The sequence below is a fragment of the Haemorhous mexicanus genome, chromosome 7, assembly GCF_027477595.1.
Source record: "Haemorhous mexicanus isolate bHaeMex1 chromosome 7, bHaeMex1.pri, whole genome shotgun sequence".
Lineage (NCBI taxonomy): Eukaryota > Metazoa > Chordata > Aves > Passeriformes > Fringillidae > Haemorhous > Haemorhous mexicanus.
The window spans coordinates 24,252,206-24,273,471 of record NC_082347.1 but is presented as its reverse complement, the minus strand read 5'-3'; the positions used below and the strand labels follow the sequence as shown (position 1 = coordinate 24,273,471).

Below are 21,266 nucleotides of genomic sequence, written 5' to 3'. Positions count from 1 at the left end.
ACCATTTCTATATCCTACTTACATGAGAAGTGGATGGCAACAGTATCTTATGTGGTGATGATTTCTCAATGAGCTTTTCATTGTGGCTTTGACTTTTGATTTTTTTACATTACTATATTTTATTTTGTTTAAAGGATCTCTTTGGTTTGGGACCTGCCAAGAAGCACCAGGAAAAGACCCCAGAAGAAAGAGCAAAACAGTCAGGGTCTCTCAAGAAAGCTTCCAGCTTATTATTCAGCAGTGATGAGGAGGTACTAATGAGTGAGATTTGGTTGAAAGTGGTTACTGGGCTTAATGCTTTATAAAGCTTTTGAGAAGGGAACCACAGACCAACTCTGTGTCCACATGCCATGCCTACTCCAATCCCTTGACTTGTTTGCAGCTAAGGAGTCTCATCCTTGATCCAAATTTTCACAGGATCTAGGTTATAGAAGTCATGTGGAAGAGAAAATCAGTATTTTCAATGCAATTTATAGAAGGTTTGATAGCAAATGAAGACTTGCCAACAAATCTGACTTAAAAACACTAAAAGGGAAAAATAAGTTTGTTCTTACTGCTTTAAATTCTATAAGGAAATTTTAGCAGTTCTAGATAGATATGTGTTGAGGTTTTCTTTGTTTTGAGTTGGGTTTCTTTTGAATGTGGTTTTGTTTATTGGAATTTTTATTTGCTTAAGTTTTGGTGGGATTTTTCTTGGTTTAGCTGTTTTGCTTTTTTAAATCTGGGGGTGGGAAAATGATACATAAATAATTAGGCTTCCCAGAGAGCAGCCCTCTTCTAGGGACAGGCTAGGTATTGTTCTCCATCTTAAATGAAAGCCAGAGACACTAAAGTAAATTAAAAATTAAAAACTTGTCTGAAAACCTCTGAATTAGCTCATATGAATAGGATCCAGACTCTTCTTAGTTCTCCGACCTCTCAAAATTACTCTGTTGCACTTTATTACTTGTCCTGTAATTGCTTGTTTAGTAGGCAACAGTAATATCTTTAGATGCATTTTTTTATCTTAATGTAGAATAAACCAAGTTCAAACTTTGTCATGCCTGTAGTCCCTTTTACAAAGAGGACAAACAAAGGTGAGAAACTGGAGGAAACCACTTGAAATGCTGGGAATAGCAAAACAAACAAGCAGAAGTATCTTGTCTAGTGTGTAGGCTTGAATAAATGCTAGATGTGGGAGGAGGTGGGTGCCTGCGGGAGAACTGCTGTGCAGTAAGTGCAGCATTGAGCGCTCTAGTAAAGGTGTCTTGGGTGTATATGTGGTGGGTTTTTTCTCTTTTTTCTTGTATTTTCCCATACATCAAACTTGCTAACTATTTAAGTGGCTTTAATCAGGTTCCACTGAGTGGCCCAACTCTTGTGACACTGCAGTTGACACTGACCTCAGTTGTCAAGAGCAGCTGTAACAAAATGTGTGTACTGTATTTTGCTGGATTTATATTGTGTGCCAGAAGGTGACCAGGCCCTTTGCAAAGCCTGAGCAATGTCAGATTACAGTGGCTAAAATGCAGGCAACTAGGTAAACTAGTAGAGAGGTGAAAGGACTGCCAAGATGACAAAGTGTTCCTTCTAAAGAAGATTGCAAAGTGGCTTTGACCAAGGCAAAAGAAAACTTGTTCCTTCTTTTTAAGGAACATTGGAATGTCTCCAAGCCAGCTAAACTTCCTTCTGAGGATGGCCGAAAAGAAGACCCTGCAAAACCAGCGAGCACTGTCAGTCAGGCTAAAGATGTGAAGACGACAAGCCTCTTTGAAGAAGAGGACGAGGAGGATTTATTTGCAATCACTAAAGAGAGGTGACAGTCCTGGGAGGGGAGTGGGGAGGCATTTATTCAGAACAGCCCAGCAGCCCTTCCAAAACCAGATGGACCCAGGCATATTGCAAGTGTTGGTTCCTGGTACTGTTGCTGAGGAGGAAGTAGGGGTGTGTGAGTAGGAAGGGGCAGTGCTGGGCTCTTTTGTAGCTGTGGTGGGTCATTCTCCTTGCCACCACTGAACTGTCCTTTCAATTTCTAGGCCAGTGAAATAAAATCCTCTTGACCTTTTTTTATTTCTACTTCTGCAGAAAGCTTTGTAGACAAGAAAGAGTGTGTTAGAATTATTGGGGCAGTAAGGAAGCCAAGTGCTGTGTCTGGGAGCACTTGCTGCAAATGATGGTCCTAAGTGATGCTTTTAAACAGATGTAGTGCATGGCCACTGAATTTTGCACTTTCTTCCCTCTTTCGCTGCAGCCAAAGAAAGCCACAGAAGCCATCATTGTTATTTGAAGATGATGATATTAATGGAGAATCATTCTTCAGCTCCCAGTCAATGCTACTTCCTTCAGCTGCTAAGGCTGCAGTGGTAACTCCCCATTCTTTTAAAACTAACATGGAACATTTAGTCATTTTACAGTCTATCATAGTTGTTAGGTAGTGAATATAAGTCTAACTCATTTTACACAGTGGTAACTCTAGCAAACTGGGAATGGGAACAGGGAAGACTGAACTCTTACATGTACACTCTTACTACTAGTAGCCTAATAGAAACCTGAAAATTTTCTTGACCACTTACCCTAAATTTGTTTGGTTTATGCTAAAAGCCCTTCTAAGGATGTTCTGAAGCTCTCAACATTAAATAACACTAAAAGGAACACACAGCTTACTGCTGACTCAGTAGCCAGGGTTAACCTTTCATGTTACCCTACCCAAGATGATTGAGATGTGTAAACAGGCTTCTTACTGGCCCTCCCTATTGTGTGCTCTTGCCATCCTCTGTCTTACAAGCTTAGCCTGTGCTGTCTGTGCTTTGGAATTGAGAGTATGAGATGCAAGGGCTTAATAGAGCTGTATCTGTAGTGGGGATTCCTGTACATGTGCTTCCTGGCACTCTTCAGCTAGATTCAAAAACTCATAATACTGGAAATTAAAAGTCACATACCAGAATGTGCCATAGGAGGAAAATAGGAGAAGTCAAGTATGTTGCCAGAGTCTTAGACCTCTGCAGTAGGCAAACTGAGACTCTGCTATTCCACAGCAGAGGAATATACCCACCGATTCTGTGTCACCAACATTGTCCTGATTTTGCAGGAGAAAGTAAAACCAGCACAAGCACCACCTACCTTTAATGAAGAAGAAAAGGAGGAAAAGGAAGATATGCCAGATGAAACAGTGAAGTCTAACCAGGTAGAAGATACAATGTGGTATTCAGAAAAACCTAGACCAGCTCCTGTGCCTCAAGGAACAGATGTTGCAGGGCAGCAAATAAAGGAAAAAGTGAGGGATTTTCTTACATTAGTCTGAAGTTGGGTAAAAATTAAGTTAAAAAAAACCCCACAATCAAACAGTGCTGCTCTGGCATGGAATTATTTTTCTGGATTGGAGGAAAGAGTTCCTCTGTCTCCATTTAGCAAAATCACTTGTCAGTCAAACAGCAAATTGATTAAATGACATTCAGAAGTTGTTTCCTAGCTGATGTCCTTGAGAAGGATTGAGTTTTTATGGGGGGAAGGAGGTAGGCAGAATCTGTTTCCGTTTTCCCTCCAGAGTGGGTTGGGTAATCTTCATTTACATGAACAAAGCTTTCCCTTAAAACGTAACCTATATTAATATAGATCTTTCTTCAAGCTCAGTAACTTTGTTTCACCATAATGTGTGATGATTTATAAAATGATGATTGTCGTTGTGGCCTTCAGGATTGTGAATTTCTGCTGGGCAATACTGTTACAGAACAGTATTGATGAGTATTGAGTGTATTATTGCAGAGGCTTCAGCAGAACTGATCTTGGGCATAGTCTTATTGAGTGATTGTTGAGGAATGACCAGCTGATGAATTTCCATTGTAGTTCTTACTCTTCACACTTTTCCTGAGCACATTTAAGGTTCTGGTAGTGCTCCTTACTCTAAAGTATCCCAAGTGGTATGAGCTAGGTAACTCAGAGATAGTGGCAAAGCTGATTAGTGCAGCCTTGTGGTGCCCATGCAACCTGACATCGAGATGAGGAGAAAACCTTACACAGGAAGCAGCTTATCAATAGTGCCATGGGGTAGGGTACAGGAGGAAATCTGTCTTCCTTTCAGAGCTGAAAGGTGTGTTCTTCTCTTTATCAACTGTCTCTTGCTAACCTGTATATTGATATTCTGTCTGCTTGGGAAAAATTAGTTGAATACAATTGCCTACTTGGTAATGATTGCAGAACTCTGACCTCTGGTGGTATTTAACCAAGAAAGCTTAGTAGGGTTTTTGGGCAAACCTGAACACGCTGATGTGTTACTTTTTTTTTCCTTTGGTGGAGCCTTTTACAATAATATCTTCAGAGCCAGCTGACAATTCAGATTTGTTTGCAACATCACCACCAGTTCTGGAGAAAGACGTGAAAAGCCAAGCTAAGAAAGTGTTAAGCTTATTTGAGGAGGAAGAAGAGGAGAGACTGGAAGATGGTGATGGCATAAAAAATGCACAGAAAGGAGTTGGTGTGGTGAGTGTAAGCATGTTCTTGAACACTGGGAAATGGTATTTCCATCTCTGCTTTTCTAGGCAAGGTTTTGTTTACTTTTCTATACAGATGTTTCAGTGCAGCTACTTGATTTTTGCTTTACAGAACTGACTCTTCAGTTACTCCTCAAGGTCAAAGACACTGGGAAGTAAAGGGTGTGGAGTTTAAAGCCTTGTGGTTTATCTCTTTTTTTTTTTTTTTTTTTTTTTTTTACATTGTTACCATTTGCTTGCTTAGTATATGCTTTCAGACTTAGATTCAGCAATAATTATCTTAATCCTATGTTTGCTTCTGTTTTTCAAGTATGTGTGTTCATTTTTTTAAAAAGCTTCCAGCTACTGTATTGTTAGTGTGGCTTTTCTGATATGGTGTGTACCATCAAGAGGTGCATTTGGAATTTTCAGCAGCAATATCCTTGAATTCATGGCAATGTTCTTGTTTCTACTTGATGCAAATGTACTCAAATTTTTTCTGTAAGTTTAAAGTAGGGTGAAAAGATATATACTACAGTGTTCCACAAGGTTTTGTCATCTTAGTGTGACCATTTAAAGTAAGCTGCCAATCCTAAAAGCTATGTAGACTTTACTCAGAAGCCCTTGGAACTTAATGAAATAGATGACTGTTGCAGAAAAATCAGTTTAGAGCAGCTTCTGAGTTCAAATGGATTGTTAGCTTGGGCCCTTGTTTACCACTTGTGAATGAATATTGTGTTTGGTTTTTTGTGGGGAGCACACTGGGAGATGATTGAAAGAAGATGATTTCCAATATGAATTTGGAAAAATAGAAATCTATTCAAATCTTTCCCTCAAAGTTCTCATCTGTCAGCATATACTAGTCACAAAGTGATTAAGGTGCTGAAATGCAAAAATCAGAATGGTAATTTATGAACTTAACCTTTTTGATAGGCCAATCTGAAAGGTGCAACTACTTTTCTGGCTTATTTCAACTGAATATGTTTTGTGTGTGGATAATTCTAGATGTACATTAGGTTTTCATGTATCTGGTAATAACAGCAGTTCTAGTGCTCTAAAAATGTGACCTGGCTTTTGATACTAAAGTAAAGCTGGTACAGAGAGAGACTGAGAATGTAATAAAGAAATTACAGTAGTAAAAATCATAGGAGAGGGTCTATGAATGAAAAGTGGTGTACTGGAAATTAAATTTAGGCAGCCCTTTGGGGTTCATGGAGACTTGAATAGGAATGGGTAGGATCAGGCTTTACTCATATGAAGACCACTCTTGCTGCCTAGATTTTGTGTCTGATGTCATGGTACTGGACATCCAGTCATGCTCTGAAGAGGTGTCCTTTCATTTGAGTTGTTTTAATAGAGACAGATGAGTGGTGAAACACAGATATGGGCCTTTACCTGGACATTTGAGTGGGGCCTTTGCCTTTGCACCGGGGTGCCTGCAATGACCACGATCATACACAGGCATTGTTTTTGGTGCTGGAGCTGATACTCATTACTTTCCCAGGTAATGGAGGACTTATGGGGTGATGTGGGTAACTGCAATCTTCCCACAGCAGCAAATTTGAAAGTCCAAGTTCTTGTCAAAGGCAGTATGTTCTGTTCTTCCATGTGGGTGTTTGCTTGCTTACACAGGAGAAGAACAGGGAGTCTAGCAACAATAATAGCTTTACAGGCCTTTTGTTAAAAAAATAAAATTCTATTTTTTTATTCTTCTTTGAAAATATTGCTTAGGAAGATAACCAAGACATTCTCTTCCTTTCACTACGATGTTCTGCATCCTTGGCTGAAATTTTTTGAGGCATAAAAGTCTTACTGGAATATAAACCTCACTGTACAGTCATGATAATACACTGAAAATCTTTTATTTTCCTTTTGAAGGAAGCTTTACAAGTAAATAGCAGCAGTTGGATCTTAGATCAGCAGACACAGATATTGTGGTGAATGCCTTCTCATTAAATTGAACTGTAAATACAAATATTTACATTGTAAGTTATGCAAATTTGGTCAAAATAAAACATAACCAGTGGTTAAAGTCGTATTTTTGTTACCAGTACAGAGCTGCAGTGTAGCCTCAGGGGAATTGTAACCTGCCTTATCATGAGGTAAATAACCTCCTCACAGAGGGACTTTCTCACCCTGTGGACCTTTCTTTCTCCTCCTTTCAGGTTTCTGAGAAAAGTACTGCGCCCAAAAGCACTGGGGTCTTTCAAGACGAAGAGCTTCTCTTCAGTCACAAACTTCAGAAGGACAATGACCCAGATGTTGACCTCTTTGCCAGCCCCAAGAAGTCAATGGTGAGTTCCAAGCCCTCCTCTGAACCTCCTGTTTAAAAACAGTCTTTGAAGTGTTCAGTGTTCTGATGTTCCTTGTTTGAACACAGCTAAAAGTCACTGATTTCCAGGGAGGGCCAGATGCTAATGTCAGTTATATTCTGGCATCATGGGCTGAAAGAGATGTGCTTTGGGTCTGTGACACAACTTTTCTTTATCTTGTGTTTCTTTAGTCTGCAAACCGTATCCTGAGGCCATCACCTGGAGGAGGGCTTTTTGGGGATGATGATGAGGATGATCTCTTCAGTACTGCTAAAACAAACATTCCGGTACCTATTTCTCTACTGAAAATGGCTTAAATAAAAGAGATGGGAAAGAAGTGTAGGGAAGGGATTTTCTCCATTTGTATACCCACAAGAAATTTAGTGACTTTTCAAATCTGAGAGAACAGAAATGCTCATTGTGACTCTGAAGCCTAGGGAGCAAACAGATGCCTTGGGTCTCCCAACATTGGGATGAAATAATTGGATTCTATTTACTTTTGTGTACACCTGGGACCAGTTAGGTGTAAGAGAGCACACCTGAGCAGAAATCAGAGTAGTAGACTTTGTTTAACTGCTTAACTTGCTAATATTGCTTCCCTGTGCTTTATGCATGACTGATGAGCTGTGTTCTGAGAGTTGTGTAATTCAAGTTTTTGCAGGTTGGTTTGATCTCAGGTAATGATGCGGTGTTAAAATCCTCATGGTCACCCAATTGCTTTTAAAGGGCGAGTAGATGCAGTAATGAACTAGACTGTGTTACAGGTGATCTGAGATCAAAGTCCTAACATACACTTTAAACTGCTAGTTTTAAAAACAGTTATCTTAATTAAATTGAAACTAGCTTTTACTTTAATCTATATTCATGTCTATAGCTGGAAGTTAGGCTAGAAAACTGACAATAGTTCCTGAAAACAGTTTCTTTGAGACTCTGGACAGAGTGGTCTTAAGTAATTAGTGCTTGAGAGACTATATCTGGAGCCTGGTTTCTTGAAAACATAAAAATAGCACTGTTCCTTAGCTAGCGTTGTGTTTTATTTTCTCTGCTGTTTTGTTCATGAGGAAGTATGTATGCATTTGAAAGTTTATTGAAACTCTCATTATAAATTGTTAGCACAGATAGCAAAGGTTGAGGTAGACTAAAGGAATGGAGGAATGGAAGGCCCTTGCTTTGCACAGCCATAAATCAATGCCTGTTGTTGACAAGATGCCAAACACTCACCAAAGCCCCTCTCTCATTCCTCTCTGCAGCTGGACCGGGGAGAGAAAATATAACAAAGTTATATTTTATATAAATAAGTTGAGATAAGGAACTGGGAGAGATCACTCACAAAATACTTACACAGTCAAAACAGATTTGAATTAGAGATCTTAATTGAATTTATCTAGCAAAATCAGAGTGGAATAATGAGAAGTAAAATAAGACCTTAAAAACACTTTTCCCCCATCTGACTCTCCTTCCCAGCTCTACCTCCTCCAATCCGTGATGCAGGGTGCTGGGAAATGGGGTTTAGGTCATTTCATCACACCTTTTTTCTGGCACTGCTCAGAGAGGGGAGTCCTTCCCCTGGTCCAGGATGGGGTCCTTCCCACAGGAGATGGTTCTCCATGAACTTCCCGAGCCTAAGTCCATCCCACAGGGTCACTCTTCCATGGGGTGCAGTCCTTTGGACATAGCCTGTGCCGACCTGGGTCCCCCACAGGGTCACAAGTCCTATCTGCTCCAGTGTGGGTTCCTCTCCCATGGTTCTGCAGGTCCCTGCCAGGACCCAGGCCTCCTATGGGTTCACAGCCTCCTCTCAGGTACCCACCTACTCTGGCCTGGGTCTCCTCCACAGGCTGTGAGTGAATTTCTGCACCCATGTGGATCTCCATGGGCTACAGGGGCACAGCTGCCTCATCATGGTCTTCACCACAGGCTGCAGGGGCACCTCAGCTCCAGTGCCTGGAGCACCTTCTCTCCCTCTTTCTGCACTGACCTTGGTGTCTGCAGGGCTGTTCCTCTCCCATGTTCTCCCCCCAGTCTTTTCTGGCTGCAATTGCATCTGTGCAATAACTTTTTTTGTTCTTAAATATGTTATAAGAGAGGGGTTACCACTGTTCCTGATGGGCTCAGCCTAGGCCAGCAACACATCCATCTTTGGAGCCACCAGGGATTGGCACTGCTAGACATGGAGAAAGCTTCTACCAGATTCTCACAAAATCCACCCCTGTAGGTCCCCACCTCTGCTACCAAAACCTGGCCATGCAAACCAAATACAGCTATGCACAGCAGGATCAAAGATGTGGCCAGTTTTCTGTTCAGTTAAAAGCAAGATTTTAAAGATTTTTGCTTGTGTTCTTTTGGAGTTTTGGGTTTGTTTTTTTTTTTTTTTTTTTTTGATCTCCACACCATGCTTTTTACCCCATTCATGCTGACTTGTGCCCATAATGCTTTCAGAAAATGGCCGAGAAGAAAACTCTTCAGACCAGTGTTGGCCCTTCCTCAGTGAGCGGTAACCTTGAAAATGCTTTAAGTGCCAAGCAAGATGAGACTCTGAAGGCAGCAACTACAGAGGCAAGTACTTAAATCTTGTGCCTTGAACAGCATGCAAAGAAATGTATCATCCTGTTTTAAGTGGCTTGGAAAGATGAAAAGTAATGCCTGGATTCACTGGCTGACAGGCAACAATGTGTGACCAAACTTCTCTGCTTATCACCGGGTGCACTGTTAGTAGCAAGAAGTTTAAATGTTGTTGATGTTTTATTCATTGTACACACACATTTCACTTTAAAAAGTGAAATGGCAGTGAAGAGCTATACCCTAGGTCCAGTTGTTCTGAAAATGAGTTGGTTCTTCTTCTCTGAAGTGCCAGTGTCTGTTGGAGTGAATGTGGTCTTTAAAGCTAGCCTTTCTCAGAAAGGAGATCAGGGCATGCAGCACAAATCTGTGTCAGTTGAGACTCCTATCTTGGAGTCTCTATGGTGAGTAAACAAAACTCCTGTCCTTAATCTTGCAGAATCAAGAGTCTCTGGGAGAGGTGATCTGGACCAGAGTTCTGGTCTGTGTCTCACCAGAGCTGCTTGATGGATTTTCATGTGTACAAGATTAGCTTTTTGTTGTAGGGAGTGGGAGTTGCTTTTTCTACCCTGGGCTGAAGAACACAGAGCACACCTGTAGAGCTCATAATTAGCATGTCTTCCCTTTTTGTAAAGTGTTCCTTGAAGTCTAAAACCAGGCTTATCTTCCTGGTTTTTGTAGCTACTGACAGCCTGCTATAGGAATGGTTTCAGCCTGTTCGAGGTTAAGCTGAACACCACATGCAATTAAGTAGAGAACAATCTCCTCAGATACTAGGATTCCTCTGTCATGCTCTCAAGCCCTTCAAACTAGTGTCGTAACTCTTGCAAAGTCTCAGTTACTTCAACCTAGCTGAAGGAGCTCTGACTGCCCAGTCATACCAACAGAAGTATTACCTAGCTCACAGAACCATGCAGACTGCAAATTTATGGTGAGCCAGCCCTGGGAAGTGCACCTTAGCTGATTTGATTCCTTGAATCCTAGAATTGAGCCAAGTCTTCAGACCAAACAGCTGCTCTTGCTCTTTTAGCCTAGTCTTCTTTCTAGCACTACTGGCCTGGGTTTTTTAGAGGAACACTCACTTCTCTGCACTTCTCTGCAGCTGTTTTTCTTGAAGTCTAAGTGGAACAATTTTGAAGCTCTCTTGGCTTCCATGTGGGCCTTATTGAAGTCTGTAGCCCTGTTAAGCCAGTCACTAAGAGAAAAGTTAAATTATTGTGTGGCCATATGGCTTCAGAGAATTTTAGGGGACAGAATAAGCGAGGAGAGAGAAGGTAGAGAGAAGCTGCTTTAAAGCAGCTGTCCTAGCTGTCCTAGTGGTGGCAGTGACCTGGAGAAGATGGATGTTGATCAGTTACTGTGGCAAAGTACAATATTGAGTAGAAGGACAAGTGAATGAAATGTAATGAAGATGAGGCCATGGCATGTGGGAAGCTGAAACTGAAAACTTAGTGACTATAGCTCTAATGGTAGAATGTGATGATAACAGGGTATCTTCAGAAGAAATTGGTAAGCAATTAGCTGCTTTCTATACATGTATTAAAATGAAAACTATGGTCTGGTTGATAACAACTTGTCAACTTGTTTAATCCAATGTAATTTTGTGCAGAAATCTACAGGTCCTGTTCCCATTAAAACCAAAGAGCCTTCATCTCGGATTGGAAAGCTACAAGTAATTAACTTTACTGGCATTTAACTTTCAAAAAAAAAAAAAAATCTTCCTTGCCTCACTGATAGCTTTCCCTGAACCAAAATCTTACTGCTTCCTTACCTTATTCTTGCAACATTATTATTTTTTTTTCAGATGGCATATTTTTGATTGCTTTTTCTGTATTGCATGTTTAATATTATTTCCTCCTCTGTTTCAGTCCTGACTCTAAGCAGCACTATTTACTCATGTTGGGGGGGCAGAGGGTGGGCTCCACTTTGAACTGCTATTGTTCTTAGCACTATTAAGTATGTTTAGAGACTCTTGGGGATGGTCTATGGTTATGTCCCTCTTCTGACACAAAATGACTAATAACTGTCTATATCACAGTACCATTCAAAGTCAGAATCATTGTCTCCTCAGACAGAATAGTGAGCTACATAGGTGTTTGGAATGGCATAACTTGACCCTGCTGTTCCTGAAGCTCTTACACAGAATAATAGTGTTTACCACTCCACAGTTTTAGTGAGACAGAGCTCATGGGAGACACAGAAGTTCTTAGGTATGAGAAAAACCAGGTACTTTAGAAGTAGAACTTGATTACCAAGATACACAAGTTCTTGCTGTTTCTCTGGGGCCATGCCTGCACTGGAGCAGTAGTAATGTGATCTCTTTCTGTCTGTATGTTTTTGTTGTCCCTGTTTTGTAGGCTAACTTAGCTATTAACCCCTCAGCCTTACTACCTGGTGCAATGCCTAAGGTTTCCAATCTCAAGTCCTCCTTACCCGTGCTGGACACTCCATTACATGAGCCCAAGGAGGTGCAGAACAGCGAAGCCTTCTCTGCCACAGGAAGCAATGAAGAGCTGGGCGTAAGCTTTGATCAGCCTATGCAAGCAGACACCTTGCACAACGCCAATAAGGTAACCTTGGTATTTAGGATAAGAGGAAGGGGGATTAAAAACACAGTCTGTCCTCGTGCAGGAGTTCGTTTTGGTATGCAAGTTCTGCTAACAGTGTGGTTTGTCTGAATCTAAATGGGAGTGTGAAAACCTAATCCCTTCTCACTTCCGTGGATCACCGAAGGAGAAAGTCTAGCTTAGCACCTATATTTAGCTCAGTGAGGGGCTTATGCATATACCTGGTGCCTTTTAAAGTACATGAGCACCTTTCCCAAATATTGCATTTCCCTATTGGTTGAAGGTATGTTAGCATAACATCTTGTCCTATCCCAGGAGACACCAACCCAAAAAAATATTAAAAAGATATCTTGCTAGATTAACTATAAAACAGGTTACAGGCAGCTGCTTTGACAAGCTATCCAGAACACATCACTGCTGTAGGTTGACCTTTAACTCCTCTGTGGATAAAAATGTCATGCTGTCCTGAACTGTAACTCTCAATTCTTTTTCAAGGAAAACTTTTGTTTTCACACAAAGGAAAACAAAAAGAAGTGTTACAGCTTTTGACATGGCAAATCTCTACCTCCTGACTCACTTGTCTTTCACTCACACTTTCTACTTTATGGACTGCAAAAGGCATACTCTAATTAAATACTTAGTGGTTCTTTAAAAAAATGGAAGTGTCAGCCATGTAGTTAAGATTTCATCTAGGTGCCTATGAATTTATAAGTCTGTGGGGTTTCCTAAGAGCAGCAGTTTAAGATAACTTAAAATCTTAATTTTGATTCTTTCTTCCTATAATGCTAATGAGGCTGTTCATTACTAGATGAGTAGCAGAGATGACTTGGAAAGATGCAGCAGCCACCAACAACCAGGGCCGACATGACCCCTTAGTGACAAATGGGTTTGAAGCTTGTACATCAGCCTGGTGCATCACTATGTAGGCATAGTTGTTTCCAATAGCAGCGTGTTGCAACAGACAAAGAAAGCTCTGTATTGTGATACTTTTAAACAGATAGGCCTGCAAAGAATAGACTGCCTGTAGCGGCATATTATCAACCTTGAATGTTCATTTTAGTGTAGTGATGATGCATTTTTTTTTACAGAAGTAATCTGAGAAGAAGCATCTTGGTAACTATACAGTGAATGTTTTTTGTGGCTCAGTTTAGATGCTGTAATTTTGGCATATCATTGCTTCTTCAACTTTCAAGTTTGAGTGTAAATATATCCAGTCAAATGCACTTTTTTTTCCAATGGCTAGAACAGAGCAACCTGCCCAGCATTCTGCCTGCCCTTTGAAAGAGCAGTGCATGAAGCAATTAACAAAAGGGAAGAAGAAGTTGTAGTCATCCATTTCCTACCAATGTAAATACTCCTGTCCATGTGGGAAGGGGAGAGGCTGTAATGGAAACTTGCAGGGGGCTTCCTTAAAAGTGGCAATTAACTGCAATAGCCTATACGTAAAACGAAATTGCATGGAAAATACAATTAGTCATGGCTTGAACTGCACTGTAAAAGCCCCTAGATTAGCAAGATAACAGGCTGACTAAGATATTACCTAAAGCCAAGGAGCTAGAGTGGCTTGCTGACCTGTTCTGACTCTATTTGCGAGTGCTATTGCTTTTGTGCACCAATTCCACCACTGTGGAATGACTAAGGGCAGCAAATCAGAAATCCTGGGTTATATTTCTAAATCTTTCTCCAAACTACTCCAAGCTTGAATGTCCTATGGGGCTTTTTCTTTATGTATGACTCTGCTTTGCTTTTCCTCCTTCCTTGCAGACCAGGATCAGGGTTCCAGGGAAGCGCAGACCCCCTAGCAGAATGGCGCGCCGTCTGGCTGCCCAAGAGGCTGAAGTGAGTGAGGACATGGACACTGCTAAAGAGTCACAATTCTCTCTACCAAAACAGATGTCAGCAGTAGAGAACATAAAGGAGCCTCTTGCTGCTGAAGCAGAGTCCAAGGAAAATGACTTTCTCTCTAGCTTATCACTACCAGCTCACAGCAGTGTTTTGTCTGCTGGGACAAACAAACTCCTTCCTCCAGAATCCACAGAAAATGGGGATGATCTGTTTGAATCTGAAGACCTTTTTGCAAGCAGCTTGACATCCAGACCACCTGCACAACCAAAGCTGAAGGAGGGAATGCCAGACAGTATGGCTAACAAACCCATAAAGGGCAGAGAGAAAAAGCCTGATCTGGGTGATCAGGACAGCAGTGATCTCTTCCAGCCTGTACAACAAAAATCTTCAACAAAAAGCAGCCCTATACCTTTTTTGGAGGAAGAGGAAGATTCTCTCTTCACCTCTCAAAAAACTGGAAAAAAGGAGTTAAAATCTGCTGTCCACCAAGCAGCTAACTCTACTGCCCAAGATATCTTTGAGGTAATGGCTGAACCTGCCACGTTGTTTTTTGTTCCCCAGATCCATATGTAGACCCCTGTAATTTAGACTTAATGGAGGCTGCTGAATAAGATGGGGTGTGCAGGATAAGGGAGTGAAGTAAACTCTCAATCCTGCTCCACTGCTAGGATATAGAAACTCTTTGGTTGTTCAGCCCCTAACTAGCAGTAGTAGTTTAAAAGGTGGAGTCTTAACATGGAGCTGGCATGCACTGAATGTGCTGTGACAGCATACTTTTTTCAGAATAATAAGGTATTTGGTTCTCATTTGTTAACTGTCTGTTCAATTCCCAGCAACTAAATAACGCTTTTAAAAAAGGAATAAAATTGGTGGGCTGGGCACTTGATACAGGCCTCTAAGTGCTGTACTTGACCTGTGTACAATCCACTACTAAGGTACTTCTGCCAAGTCCCCCATGAGGAAAAGGGTCTCAAACTTCTTGCCAGTTAAGTCAGCAAAGATCTCTCATATTGCTGAGTTGAACCTTTGTCTGATAAACTCAGGAAACCCAAGTCTTCTAAACATCTCAGCTGCTGTGTACAGATAGTTTAGCTCTTCTCTTGAAGTGTGTTGTGGATTGATGAGATCTTTATTTTTCTTCAAGGATGATATATTTGCTACTGAGGCAGTTAAGCCAGTGACCAAAATGAAAGAGAAAATGCCAGAGACAAACCTGTTTGATGATAACATTGATATTTTTGCGGATCTAACTGCAAAACCAAAAGAGAAGAAGACCAAGAAGAAGGTGGAACAAAAATCCATATTTGATGATGATATGGGTAAGTGTATGTATAAGCCAAATCTTGCTACTAGTCTTGTACTATTGTCCTGAATTGCATTCATCTAAGATGTTTTAGGACCTTCTGCTTTCTTTTACTTTTCAACTTCTCTGGAATCTCTGGTTATCTTTGGATTTTAACCTTGGATGAGAACTTTCTAGATTTGTAGAACTAGCGTGGCATTAAAGTAGTTTAGCAGAGAGTATAAAATTGTTCTGAGAAAAAGTTGAATTCCTGTAGGGAATTACTCCCGATAAGTTTTCAAGAGACTCACCTCACATTGTTATGGCTCTGAGACAGATTCTGTATTTCAGTTTGCGCTCTTTTTGTATTGCGCTTTCAGATGAGTCACTGTTACGAACAAACCAGCATCTCTGTCCATCCCACCTTCACTATTGTGTTAACTACCTTGGAGCCCATAAGCTTTTGTTTACATTCATGTACCCAGGACAATTTAGAGATACTACGCATGAAACCAAATATTTGCTATGTAAAATTTGTTGGAAAAACAGCAAGTAGTAATGTGAAATGATGCACAAAGCATGCTCTTTTCTTCTCCATCAGCAGAGATACTGAAAGTAATGTGATTCTCAGCTCTGTCTGTTCTCAGGCTCTTCGTGTTCATAGCTCTTTGAGATTGTATGTATTTCTTTCCTAAGACGAAATTTCTTCTCTAGCTTTGGTTCTTGTCAAGTCTTCATTCCCTCTGACTTACTCACCTGACTTACTGCTGTTTCACTTGGACTACTGCTAAGCACTCTAGCCTGATGGCTGAAGTCTGTAAATGTGCTAGAAAACTTGCTGGAGAATGAGCACCTTGAGATTTCAAAATCTTCTTGATTGATATAAAAAAAAAAAGACTTAAAGGTTTGTTAGGAAGGTATTTGAAATACATATTGGATGATTTTTTTAAAAATCTTGTTTTAATAATTTACATTTTTTCACGTAGTCTATAGTAAGTGAAAGAATTTGCCAAGCAGTTACCCCTTCCAAATATTCAACAGAAAAATCTGAACTGAATGTTGAAAAAGACAGTTGCAGAGTGCCACTTGAAAATGAACCACAACAGAACGTGTTGTTTGTACTTCCACTTTTGACTTTGGTCAACTTTAGTGCTAGAGCTTTGTGTTTGATATCACAGCTTATCTTGATGCGTATTGCACTTAAAACACCCACATCTGATGGACTTCATCTTCCCGTAGAGTGGTGGCTGTTCAGTGGTACAGCCATAGGTGTGCAGCTGCTTAGTGCCCATGGAGCTCCAGAACACCCACAGGAGTGCAGGGAGATGCCTGAAGAAGAGGATGTTCCCCAGTAGAGTTGTGGAACTGGCACTTGCCTATGTTTCACGTAGAGGGCTGGCTTAAGTGATCATGGTAGCACTTTTACAGAGCTGTATGTTGTTGTCTTAGGAGAACCTTTCTGCTGCAAATGAAACAGTAAGTTTCAGCTGCAGTTTGAGATGGGATGAAGGCTGCAGGCTGTTTTCTTTTGTCCTACCACACCTTTCAGTCACTAGAGTCCTTAATCACCTTATAGCTGATATCACCTCTGCCTGTCTTCAAAATGGTCACTGAGCTTTCTTGCACTTTGACAAATACTGTTTTCCCTGGGCAAAATTTTTGTATTCTTTAAGCCTCTTTATAAAAAATAGGAGTGATACCTCTACTGCTTATGGCAGTCTCTGTACTTCCCCTCTGCTGTAAAGCTAATCCATGTAATAGCTTCTTGCTTTGGAATGATGCCAGTAGGGGATTACTCTGTTTTGCTGCCTTTCTAAACTGCTCTTGTACTGAAATATGGTCCTGGATTATTCCTGTATAATCCCTGTGATCAGCACAGTAGCAGACACATGCTGAATTGGAAGTAGGGAGAAGAGACAGGGAAACACATTTTGATAGACCACATTGTGCTTGGCCTCTGCTCAAGGTTAGGCTATGTGCTGAAGATTGAAATACTAGTTTTTATACTCTGGACTAGTAATTCACAGAATATTATGAGTTGGAAGGGACCTGCAAGGATCATCAAGTCTGACTCTTACATGAATGGCTCATATGGGGATCAAACCCACAATTTTGGTGTTATTAGAACTATGCTCTGACCAGCTAGACTCAGTGGCTATATTAACTTCTATATAAAACCCGTATTTTCTTAATAGGGATTCAAGACCAGTTATGTGCTATTTACACTGGCCTTGTGAATCACTAGTGATCCTCATATCTGTGGCTTGTAATTTTTTTGGGTTTATACTCCAATTGCATGATCTGAGTATCCTAAATTTTTTAGTTTGGAGTACGAGATACACTGTTGTGTGCACTCAGGAAATCTCACAGTAACTTCTCAGCATGTGTATGGTAGCAGCTTCATCTCTTTCATGAGCACAGTCCTAAACACAAGCAGTTCTAGCCACAGCAAGACTGTGAGCTCTGCAGCTGACACAGGCTATCTGTGTTGGATGATTTAATTTCTATGTATTGTTGTCCTCTGCCTGAATGGCAGTGTGGTAGTTTTCCACTTTGTGGTCCTAGTTATCACAACAGATATGCTTGTATTGAGAAAGGTGGTGCAAGACATTGATTCGAGACTGTAGACAGACTTTTTGAATATTATCAGGATAGTGGTTATAGCTGTCTGCCTCCTTGCATCTTAGCAATGGTCTGTTCTCAGGGGATTTATATTATGTTCTTACTGTGTTGTAGATTAGACTCATGGTTAGTGAATATCACCACAGTAGTTGCTAGCAACTACCATCTTTTCCTCTTTAGATTTTCTTTAGCAACAACCTCACAGCTCTTGGATCTCTCAGGATCCTCAGACACTAATGTTCTAGATAAGAGGGATGTTATCTGGCACTTGGATGATAGAATTTATTGTGGAGCTTTAATTTATTAGTACTTTACAAATGCTTATGAGAGCCTGAACATGTTATAAAATACAAGCATTATTCTGTCTACTAAGAAGAAAAAAAAAAAAAAAAAACCTTAACAGCTAACAGCTCCCACATATGTCCTTACAAATGCATCCAGAATTGCAAGTAGCAGGAAAGCATTTATCACAGAATGTCCTTGGCAGTCACTGCTGTGTGATGGAGTCTCTTGTGTACAATGTTGCTTCTGTTTAGTAGTCACTTCTCATTAAAATCTATTTTTTGTTCCCCTCTTTAGATGATATCTTCTCTAGCAGCCAAGTCAAGATACCTACTCCTAAAACCAGATCTTCCCAAGCAGCCTCAGAACCAAAATCTGAAAGCAAGATCCTGAGCACATTTGATGACCCGCTGAATGCCTTTGGAGGCCAGTAGTCAAGGGGATGTGTTGCAGAGAAGCAGCCTTCCTTAGCCCTGTACAGTACTAATACTCTGGATTCTCTAATTCAGTAGAACTGGAATGAGATGGACATGGATATTTAAATGAGATTACCCATTAAAAATGGTTAGTATTCTCTTGTGCTAGTCTAATTCTGCTAAATTATATATTTTTTAAAAAATACAGTAACCTCCTGCTATCATGTTTCCATGGTGCCGAGATGAATACAGCCTGTGCAATACCTGCAATGAAGTAATCTATTATATAAAGTATAGTTTGTTTTATTGAACAGATCTATAGATAAAATAATTGATAAATAGTAAATGGAGTCTGTTAAACTTGTTCTGTCTGCACATCTTACTTTACTCTTTACTTCTTGCTTAGAGTATGTGCATCATGACTTGAAAGCTACCAAAACCATTACTGTGCCTTGTCTGGGTCAGCTGCCACCTACTGAGCCAGTGGGAGGGTGAGGCTGGGTTCAGAAGTACAGCTTCTCATACAGAATGAAGCAGTAAGGAAATCTCAGAGCAGGACTTGACACCAGCTCTAATGAGGTATTTCATATAGGCAGCTAAAGTGGGTTGTAAAAATAACAACAGCTAATGCTGCTTTGCCAGAGAGAGTAGAATGTGTTGCAAATGAGCACCAAGTGGTCCATGAAGACAACAGAAACCTAACAGTGTCTTCTGTTCAAGTTGTAGGCCATTAAATGAGATTTTTCACCTGCATGGAGCTGCCAGAGTTTTGCAAAGAAGTGTTTTCACAAAGTCCATCTGTAACAGAGCATGCTTGGTCACTTCCAGGCTGACAAGCCTATGCACGTACTTTATGGAAAGACTCTTTTGTGCCTAAAGGTCTGCTTTCCCTTCTCCTCCATAACACAGTGTAAGCTGTATACAGGAGGTTGCTGGTCTGGAATCCCTCTAACCATGGAATGTCTAACTTTGGTCTAACTCTGCTTCCTGTATTTATATAGATTCCCTTCTGAAACAGATGCCATTAACCATACTTGATACCCAATGGTAGACACTTGCTCTCCTGCATGCATACAAGCAAAGCAAATGCATGCATGCAGGAGGATCAAATGTTTATTTTATTGTACAAGTGGCTGCCTGCAATTCTGACTAGATTCACTGCTTTTATGATAGTGACTACTTTATCTCAGACTCTGTAAGACTGTTCTGCTGTGAATTTAAAGCATGTGCAACTTCTTTGAGATCAACTCCCACTTGCACTGCAGTCCTCATTCTGAGACATCTGCTTCAGTCTCTTATTTCTCAAGTTGAATTTCCTTTATCAGGCACAGTAAATACTACAGCTGAAACATCTAGCATAATGAGGTAAAGCAGAAGGAAAGGTTGCAAGGGATAAATTAGGAGAAACATGATGTATTGATTTGCACCATAGGTGGGCCTGGCAATGATTCATGTTTAGTGGGGGGTAAGCTGAGAGTAGCAGCTTGAAAAAGAGTGTGGGGGCTATTTGCAAATGGGTGTCTGCAGTGAAAGCACTTGAACTTTATTTATAGGCATTACATCTGCTGCATATGCCTCATACGTGACTTGGACTGCATCTTTACTCCTTTATTCTGTGCTTAGAAGGGCTTCAAAGATATGATGACGAAGAAAAAGATGGTGAATTCTTCTGTTTCTTTTCTGCGTCTCTCTTGGCCCTTCACGTTAGTAACTTCTGTTAACATTGCAGAGAGGGCTGTTCATAAGCTAAGAGCCCTGAGGGCTAAAAGCTCTTGGAGCAGGAAAAAAAAGGCCCTTAGTGTTTCTTAAACTTTCATGTGAAAGCTCAGCAGAGAAAAGCTCTTCATAGGTTCTGATCTACATCATAGTTCCCACTTAGTCTTTCTAAACTGGCAGAAGGAAAGTGTTTGTGCCTTTCCTTATCTCTCTTTGCATATTAAAATGAGGTCTAGGCACTTCACTTTTGGGAAGGCTTGGTCTGAGAGGTGGTATTTTGAACTGGGTTTTGGTTAGATGGTTTGGTTTTGGGTTGTGTTGGTTTTCTGGTGATTTGGGGGTTTTTTGTATGTTGCTTTTCAAGTTTGTATTTTTGGGTTTTTCTGCAAATTTGATAAACCACAGCTGCCTATTTCCAGAAGGGCAGAGCTGAAGGCTCATTATTACAGCACCCAGAAGCTCTGACAGTTCCTGTACCTGCTACATGCTTCTCAAAAGTCATCGTTTATCCTTAGGGCCTGAAACCTAACAGTGAGTCAGGGTAGGTCTTGCGTATTTTAAAACCTAAATGGAAAGTAAAGTGGTTAATGTAATTACCATCTGCTAATAGGATGAGCTTGTTTTCTCTAGCCTATGATCATCAGCGGGCCCGCTGCTTCTGGAGCTTGGCCTGGCCCACCTCACGCTGAACTATGAGTACAATCGAGTGGTGGCCTTCAGTGAAGATGCCCCAGAGCAGTCCCTGGCCCTGCCAGGCGGGAATGTTCCATGTCCTAGCTGGGAACAGCGGGGCGCCTGCCCGCGCTGGGAGTCAGCCCGCCCCTGCCGCCCGGGCCCAGCGCTGCGCTCCGACACACCGGCAGTGCCTGGGTGCTACTCGGCCGGAGCGCAAGGGCTCGCTGCTGACTCTGCGGGTCGGCCCTGAGCAAAGGCCGCTGGAGCCACCTTAGCCTTGACCTGCCCTGGCCGCCTCCCTGACCCCCTGCACTCCATGTCCCATGAGGCAGCGCGGCCGCCGCCGCTATCACGTGTCCACCGGTAGCGCTGGGGGCGTTGCACAGACTCACGGAGAGGTTTGGGGCGGAAGGGACCTGAAGGGACCGTTCCCCCCGCGGCCCTGAGCAGGGACACCTCCCACCGGAGCGGGCTGCCCGAATCCCCGTCCAGCCTGGCCTTCAGCACTCCCGGCGATGGGGAAGCGTATCCGGGTCCTTCCCTGC

The 21,266-nt window shown here is 41.4% G+C and overlaps 1 protein-coding gene across 6 annotated transcripts in view; it reads left to right on the top strand.

Annotated features, from left to right (window-relative positions):
• Positions 1–18,690, top strand: part of LOC132329893 (WASH complex subunit 2-like) — a 35,847-nt gene extending 17,157 nt beyond the window's left edge. For 4 of the 6 annotated variants that reach the window (XM_059851505.1, XM_059851506.1, XM_059851502.1 and 1 more), the window contains 13 exons: positions 135–251; positions 1,632–1,795; positions 2,231–2,342; positions 3,068–3,253; positions 4,273–4,455; positions 6,611–6,739; positions 6,949–7,044; positions 9,197–9,313; positions 10,926–10,988; positions 11,674–11,886; positions 13,648–14,250; positions 14,873–15,047; positions 18,212–18,690. In XM_059851505.1, the coding sequence (XP_059707488.1) occupies positions 135–251; positions 1,632–1,795; positions 2,231–2,342; positions 3,068–3,253; positions 4,273–4,455; positions 6,611–6,739; positions 6,949–7,044; positions 9,197–9,313; positions 10,926–10,988; positions 11,674–11,886; positions 13,648–14,250; positions 14,873–15,047; positions 18,212–18,348 (2,295 nt within the window). In that variant the 3' untranslated portion in view covers positions 18,349–18,690. The remainder of the gene's footprint in view (positions 1–134; positions 252–1,631; positions 1,796–2,230; positions 2,343–3,067; positions 3,254–4,272; positions 4,456–6,610; positions 6,740–6,948; positions 7,045–9,196; positions 9,314–10,925; positions 10,989–11,673; positions 11,887–13,647; positions 14,251–14,872; positions 15,048–18,211) is intronic. The other 2 variants (XM_059851508.1, XM_059851507.1) reach the window with 2 other exon arrangements.
• The last annotated feature ends 2,576 nt before the right edge of the window (positions 18,691–21,266 follow it).